At 39.0% G+C, this 8,023-nt stretch overlaps 1 protein-coding gene across 2 annotated transcripts; it reads right to left on the bottom strand.

Moving 5' to 3' along the window:
* Window positions 1-640: 640 nt before the first annotated feature.
* Window positions 641-6,364, bottom strand: LOC135637560 (uncharacterized). Of its 2 annotated transcripts, none has more exons than XM_065150142.1 (3): window positions 6,140-6,364; window positions 2,948-5,096; window positions 641-2,866 (listed from the first exon to the last, which is right to left on the bottom strand). In XM_065150142.1, the coding sequence occupies exons 2-3, from the start codon at window positions 5,064-5,066 to the stop codon at window positions 909-911; spliced, it is 4,077 nt and encodes a 1,358-aa protein (XP_065006214.1). In that variant the 5' UTR covers window positions 5,067-5,096; window positions 6,140-6,364; the 3' UTR covers window positions 641-908. The 2 variants fall into 2 exon arrangements, with proteins under 2 accessions (XP_065006214.1, XP_065006215.1); XM_065150143.1 differs by having other exon boundaries at window positions 6,007-6,144.
* Window positions 6,365-8,023: the final 1,659 nt, after the last annotated feature.

The following is an 8,023-nucleotide window of genomic DNA, read 5'->3' as shown; positions in this document are numbered from 1 at the left end:
CATCTTCTCTTACGATTCGCTTCTTTAATCTAATTGGATATAAATCTATTTTATGATCAATCATCCCACAAAAATTAAGAATATTCTCGAAAGCCAAAAATCGAAAAAGAAAAGGAATCTCCCTCTATAGAGGATATTCTAACAAACTTGGCCCTGCTTGAAGATATTGAAGGGGAGGAAGTATGGAGAATCAAATCCTAGTGGGGATAGAGATGACCCTCTTAATGAGGAGTTAAAAAATTGAGTTTTCAAAGAAAGAGAAACAAAAGAAACAACAACCTCGTTCATGTCATCTTCGAGGACATACATACTCCTTAAAGTTTTGGAATAAAAGCTTTGAAAAAAATCTAAGTTCCCAAGAACTTGCCCTAGAGGCCAAGGCACCATTGCTGTCTGACAACGTCTTTCTCCATGGGATCTAATTCCAATGCAAGGTTTGAATTTTCTCTGATCTTGCATGGTTTAATTTCCATGGCCTCATCCACTGAAATCTTTTCAGGTTCCCACCCCATGAGCCTTTCGGAAAATACTAGCCCAAGAGAGATCAACATGATAACGAGTCCAAGAATGTCAACAACAAATGCATTCTTCACTCATCATCCTCTCAATGCCATTACACAGTAAGATTCACTTAGCGATAGAAACTAATTACAATCTCTTCGACTGACTGCAAACTGAAAAATGATATACATTGTTTAAAGAAAAAGCCAATAAAGTATCGACAAGCAAATCAAAAACATCAAGAACTCATTTGAGAAGAATCACCATGTAGAAGAAATCACTTCCCAGGAAAAGAAAAAACCCAGTTTGATTTAAACCATACTACCCGAATGAACCCGATAACCAAAGAAAAGGAAAACCACAAGTCATTATCTGAACTTTAACTTGAAATTGAGCTATAGTCAGGCTTACTTTTGGATTTTCTGATTCTTCATTGAGGTCCAAGAGTTGGAGCCAAAATCATCTGGCACTGTTCCAACCTCTAATTTAAGTTCATTTCGTTCCACTCTAGAGCAAGACTCCCAAATGTCATCACCAGGCCGCACTCCGAGGACCTCAGCTTTCGGATGCTTAACTGTTTCTTCTATGTCCTCAAGAGATTTTGCTCCAAGAACAAGGAAGTCTGACTGTATCTTCTTCGGCTCCTTTTCGGAAGGTATAACTTCAGGAATCATAGGTTTAAATACATGCTCTTCGGTAATTTGTTGGGTTGCCGAGTGGATGTCTTCAACAGATTTTGCTTCAAGAACAAGAAGATCAGTATCAGTCACTCTTTGCTCATGATCCCCTTGAGCAATGACTATTGCACGTGGCTGAAGCACAGAATCTGTTGCCAATGACTTGTCAAATCTCGAGTCTAGCAGAGATAACATCATATCTTCTTCATGAGGTCTATTCATCACTGATACCATTTCTTGAATAGAGCTTGATGCAAGGATTTGTAGCATAGGATTGTAAATAGTCCCCTCAAGGTCCTCATTAGATGACCAAAATGATGAAGTCCCAACTTCAGATTCCATGTCTTTTAAATTGTTTACCACTGAATGCAACTCTTCAGTTCGACCAAGGTCAGCACCAGAGGATATACTTTGTGACATATTGGCAAGCACACTAGATTTACCTATAGAAACTTCAGGCTCACGTGGACAGACATGCAAACCACAACTTGAAGGATCGGTACTTACACAATCGGATGAAACATCACTCGACATCATCAATTCAAATCCCAGTTGATCAGGTGTACTTTCTTCGGCATGGAAGTCCCCAACTTTATCCAACTCTGAAAGCAGGCTTTCATCTATATCTGTTGCTTCCAGGACCTCTGGATGGTTCTCATCAGAGCTTTCTAATTTATCAAGAACTTTTTTCCCACCCCAGACTGCATTCTGGATTACATCTCTTGACTCAGCTGAATCTCGACTGAACTTCACCTCAAACACAGACTCCATCGTAGGAAGCACTGGGAAGTCCATGCTTTCTGTTAGTTCAACCAACTGGAACTCGGTCGTTGCACCATGATGACTGGAAACATCAGTAATAAGGACCGAAGGACTATGTAATTCTAGCTCATGAATAAGAAAATCCCTACTAAGACTATGACTAGCTTCATCAGTGAAAGGGAATTGTTTGATGTCAAGTATATTCATATAAGGCTCTTCAGTTATCTGCAACCCAGATAAACAAATAACTTCATTAGGATTTGGGGAGCTTACTTCCTCTTCAGCAGGTTCAAGATCTTCTAGATTCCCCTCAGGGATCGGGTACAAGTCCAAAATGCTGGTATGAGGTTTTCCAAAATCATCAGTAAATGACTGGGACTGTATCTGAGGTTTATCTCTTACTAGCAGTTCCTTCTCAAATTTGGACAAAACCAAATCACCAGAAAAGTGTGAAACCTCCGAAAAAGAAGATGTTAAAGCATCAACGATCATGTTTCCTTCTTTTGAAGTGCTTGAAATCATATCAACCGTAGCACTCTCACTTGATTCAGTCACCAAGGAAGATAAATCATGAAAAGAAGACAAATCATTCACAATATCAAGATGCGGTGGTTCTGGAAACACAGGTGAAAACAAGTGACCAGAATCCCCTTGGACTGGTGAAAGTTCATTTTCAATAATATCATGCTGTCCAGCCTTATTACTTTTCTTTAATCGTGTTTCATTTACTTCTGTAAAAACTATACCTTGAGGAGTCATCAAAAGCCCTTCATCATGCGACAGAAATTTTTCTACTGTGCTTCCTTTGATAGATAAAAGATTTATGAAGGATTTAACATCAGCTAAATCAGGTACTACTTGAGATGATTCCACTCCCAGAACTTCTGTTTGCATCCAAGATGAACTAGCACTAGAAGCTTCATTATCTGTGGAAATGAAAATTCACCAAATGAACCAACGACAAAGTATCAGGACTTTGCCAATGCATCAGAAAACAATTCTCTTACCTGCATCAAGCAGACCTCCATTACTTGTTGAAATTCGAGACATAGCTTCTTCTGTTGCCAATGTGCTAGAATCAGAGATGGGATACAGAAATTGATAGTCATCAGCTTTATTATCCATACCGAAAAGATTAGAATTTGAAAAAAATATTTCCGAGTGTTCCCTTGTTTGCTCCAACTTAGCCAATTCTTCATGGAAGGTACTTTTGGAAATCACCCCATCTGCCCCCGATGAAAATGAATAAGTTGCTTTGTCATGATTTTCTTCAATTACTTTTAATCCCTCACCATCTGAGATGGGTGCATCTATTTCTATTTCTTCTCTGGTATGTTCTTCCACCGATCCAAAATCATTATCTTGACAGGTTTCTTCAATGACAAATTTGGTGTCTAAAACAATTCCGTGATCATTAGTAACAAGATCATTCATCTCTTCCTCCACATCAATTGATTCAACTTTCCTATTAGCATCATATTCAACAGTTGCGACAGATGCAGGAGTAGAACTAACCTTCAAGTCACCACTGTTACTGAATTTTCTCTGAAAAGAACTTTCCTCCTCTGGATCCATCCTCTCTGCCTCAAAATTGGGATCAAACCTCGAACAATGCCTTTCTTGCTCAAGTTCCATGCCTTCCACATTGAAGCTTCTGATACTTCTAAACATCTCACAATTTGGACTTGACATAAATTCCTTCTGCTCCCAATTCTCATCTATGTGGCTGCTATGTTCATCTGCCAAATCATACAGATAGTCAAAGGGGTTTCCTCTGTCTGCCAGACAAGAAGGGGCTGAACTGGGAATCGGTGGTAAGCCCATTGAAACTTCTGAATCATCAGGGGATCGGAAGGGATTATGTCTTGTTGCAGAAATGTGTGGTACATGGAAATGAAAGTGTGAGACTTTATCCATGCTCGTTAAATAGTCGGCGCCTTTCGGATTATTCCCTGTCAGAAATCTTACGTTCTTTCTTGCCCTCCTCTTTAAGATTAAACTCTCCAATCGTTGACTCCTTTCTAACTCAAATGAACCAAGATCCGTGACATTCTTTTGATCATCTTTTGTCCATTCCACAGCAGCAATAGTTACATCATCTTTCTCCTCAAATGCTTCTTTATCTTTTTCATTCTCATGATTTTTAGCTTTATTCTCATTCCCATCATCATCTGATCCATGACCCAGTAATAACTCTTGCGAAGCAACATTTGAGTCATCCTTGGATATAGAAGCACACTGAGGATGTTCAGATCCTAAAAGTGGGTGAAGCTCATCAAGCATTGGAGTGGTATCAATCATAGAAGCACTGGGAGAAGAACTTTCTGTATGGTCTGATACAGAATCAAATGAAGTATCATGTCGATCTATATGCAGCCAAGGGGAGCCTAGAGTTGAATCAAATTGGTCATCCAAAGGAGCTTCAGCAATAGCCAATATGTGACCCTTTAATGGATCAGTTGAAAAAGACGCTCCAACTTCTTTACTCACTTCTTTTACTTCAGCTGGCTTTTCTACAGATATTCCTTTGCTTTCCAATATCTCCGGACGTGGAAGTTCTCTATTTTGAATCAATTTATCCTCATCTTGAGTCTCAAGCTTTTCATACTTGCCCATTAATCCTGCAGTTAGAACAATATCAGCTTTCTCATCTCCCTCAGATCGTGTAGATGTAGTACGTATGTTCCCCTCTGACTTATTATGGGTGCTATCATCTCTTTGACTCAATAATGCCTCTCTTTCTCCTATTTCCTGTATCTCTGTTCTATTTCCCACTTGGTTCTCAACCAAAAATCTCTCAGTCTTCTTGACAGCAAGATCCGTAGCAGTAGCCTCAATTTTCAAGGAAGAAACTTCCCGAGTCCCTTTGTCATCTTCGTCAGTTTCGGGTATATTTGGTGCACCATAACTTAGGAGGAGTCCAAGAAGAAGTGCTGTGCAGACGATAACAGGAGAAACAGAAACCAGAAAACCAAATAGCCTAGGAAAAGAACTATACAGCATAGGAATGCAAAGCACCAAACTGAAAACCAGAGGATGAGCACGAGATGATGTATAGCTAGTTCTGACAAACAATACCATAACCTTTTTGCTATGCACTATGAGTTCCTCTCCACTGATTGCCATGTGTCTTTTGCCTTCCTTCCCCCTCTAATGCTGCAGCCACAAGAAACGAGACCAATGAGAGCGGCAAAAGAAATCATAAAATCTAACTAAATTTTTCTGAAAAATGTTTTTCAGTATCCAGTGTTGTGAAAACCAATAGAATGAATCACCTAGAACACAAAAAACACACTAATAATAAAATCAAATCAATAGCAGAAAATTAGTCCCATGTTTGATTTTACAAGCAATAGCTCAGGAGTTGTAGAACCTGTGAAATTTGTACAAAAAACACTCAATTTTCTATTGATACACATTCTAATAGCTGGGAACAACAATAAGCCGAAAAAACAAATCTTGTCCTGACAATAGTAGCACAGGCGTTTGTTCTGTTTTTCTTTCATTGTTGGTTCGGAGATCCAATTAATAAAGCTATATATCTGTTTTCAAACATATCACCTAAATCTGATGGAACTGACTGGAGGTCCCCAAGAAAGAAAGATACGCTTGAAATAATTCCACCAGATCTTCCCAATCCTATAAGTTGATGATCATACGCACTAAGAGCCATATGCATGAACATAAGCTAATAAATTTATACTGAACAATCCAAAAGAGAGCTTTCTGACTGGAATTAATGGGTAAGCAATCGTATTGCTTCACTCTATAAAGCAAGCTGTCATCATTTGGGGTTTAGTCTTCGCTTGGTAACAATTCAAGCAGGAACGAGACACCACAAAGCTTGCTGATATGTAGCGATCGTATCGCAAAAGAATCGCTGCTAAGATGTACATATATATATACAACACAGGATGATGACAACAATGGCAGTTCGAAACAACAAACCAACGAGAAGCCAAGAAAATAACATGAATACCTGTAATAAAGTAAAACTAAAAATAAAAAAAATTTAGTAGCAAAGCACCATCATATATATGGTGGAAAAGAACATCAATTCACACACCTAACCCATCCTCTTGCAACCAGTTAAAACCAAATCCTTTGGCAGCAATCACCTCAAAATGCTAAAGCCATAGTGAAATCACTAAGACAAATGCCCTGTAGCTGAGAATTCTTCCAAGAGAAGCACAACTGACCTGATTGCAACGGTGTAAGTCTGGATCTTCTCGGTGCCAAAAGATTTCAAGTGCCAAGCAGATGGGATTCCCACGGCATGATCTCAAGATAGAGCTCGACTCCCATTTCTCATGGCTTGGACGGTGTCGGTGGTTGGTTTTTGTTTTTTGGTCGTTGGGGCGGCGCTGGACGGGCCGAAAGGAGGGAAGAGAACAATACAGATTCTAAAGTGGGAAAGACAGAGAGATAAAGTAGAAAAGAGACACGGAGTGGTGGTCTATTCTCGCATCTTTTATCGAGTGAGCCATGGCCGGTCGGCTGGCATCAGCACATTGACATGGACGTCTGACAAGTTTAATTGATCTCCAATCATCTTCTTCGTCGATGAGAAACGTCACAAGAATAATTGTTGCCATTACAACGATTTCTTCAGCGTCGTGTCACTTTGTCACATTCAATGTCTGTTGCCCTAACAACCTGCACACAAGTTTCTATCCATCTTTACTCGGAAAATAATTAATAGGGATATAAGGCAGCAGTTATTCAAGATTGTAATATACAAGGATTGTAAACTAAATGTAATCGATGTTAAAACAAGGATGATCACGAAACTAAGTATATAGTAAGGAAGCAATTAGTCGGTCTCCTATTCCACCAACACCATCATCAGCATCATTTGGCTACAGTGGAATCCAGCGAGCAGCTATCGCCATCACTACAACTGTTGTTCCGCTCCCAGTCAGTCACACGCCTCACACGGCTCCTTTTAGACACGACCTAAGTAGTAAATTGATGGCCGGCAGGAATCCTCCGATTGGGAGAGTTGACCTTAAATGCTTGAATACGAAACAAATAAGACACAAAGGTTAGTAATAAGAATTTGCTAAAGAAGCGTATGTGATGCATCTTTTTTTTTCTTTTGATTTGTAAGTCTTCTCTCTTAGCAAACGTGAAAATTCAATTCATTAATACTTATCGTATTGTGAAGAACGGAAAATTGATCCGATAAAAGATTCTCGATAATAAGAGAATTTGGTCCTATCATAATATAGTTTGATTATCCAATTTCAGATCTATGATCCTTTCCTAATAATGTTGGAGCGGGAGCATCAAATCCTCGTGTTGAGATCTTACAAGACTATATTGAAGACATACCCGACAAAATCCTTTCGATACTTAAATTAGCAATAAAGTTTGGAAGATCTAATTTAATATAAAATCTAAGGAGAGTTGGATTAAATCAAAGATGACCATGAGAATTGAGCGAGCATCCGCAAGAATTAGAGATAAAAATTCAAGGTGGTTATCTGAGTTATTCAATCATTATTATACATTTAATTATGTGTTAAATCTAGATATTTCAAGAGTTATTTAGGATTCCTCCATCAATATAAGCATCCTCCTTTAATATAGTTTCAAGGTGTCGGTCATATGTTACTGAAGTTTCAGCCATATGTTATTAAGGTGTTGGTCATGAGTTGCTGAGGTATCGATAGCCCATGAGATGTCATTCCATCTTACCATCATGTAAGCCCCTCCTCCCCTATCTGTTAGGATCGAGAGCACTAAGAGGGGGGGGGGGGGTGAATTAGTGCAGCGGAAAACTTTCTGCGATTAAAATCGAAAGCTACGTTCGAACGATAAAAACAACTTCTGTATGAAAGTTGATACTAAGCAAGGTTAAAGTCAATCTATGCAGGCAGTTTGCGACTATGATGAAAACCAGAATATCGGCGCAAACTGAAATCCGACGTTCGTACGAAGAAACTGATTTACGTCTAAATGCTGATTCGTAAATCACTTGATTAGATAAGACACAGTTTAAGCAGGAGTATAAAGGCAGTGTGCAGTTATGGTAAAGCTCAAAACGTAAACGCAATCTGCAATATGATGATCATACGAAA

Source organism: Musa acuminata, chromosome BXJ3-5, assembly GCF_036884655.1.
Source record: "Musa acuminata AAA Group cultivar baxijiao chromosome BXJ3-5, Cavendish_Baxijiao_AAA, whole genome shotgun sequence".
In the NCBI taxonomy this organism is placed as follows: domain Eukaryota; kingdom Viridiplantae; phylum Streptophyta; class Magnoliopsida; order Zingiberales; family Musaceae; genus Musa; species Musa acuminata.
The sequence above is the reverse complement of the archived record's forward strand: the minus strand, read 5'-3'. Positions and strand labels throughout refer to the sequence as shown.

Excerpts from the sequence above, each read along its gene's own strand:
- LOC135637560 (XM_065150142.1), bottom strand. The coding sequence starts at position 5,066 with ATGGCAATCAGTGGAGAGGAACTCATAGTGCATAGCAAAAAGGTTATG. Across the intron at positions 2,867-2,947 it reads TGGAGGTCTGCTTGATGCAG|ATAATGAAGCTTCTAGTGCT; the intron begins GTAAGAGAATTG and ends TCATTTCCACAG.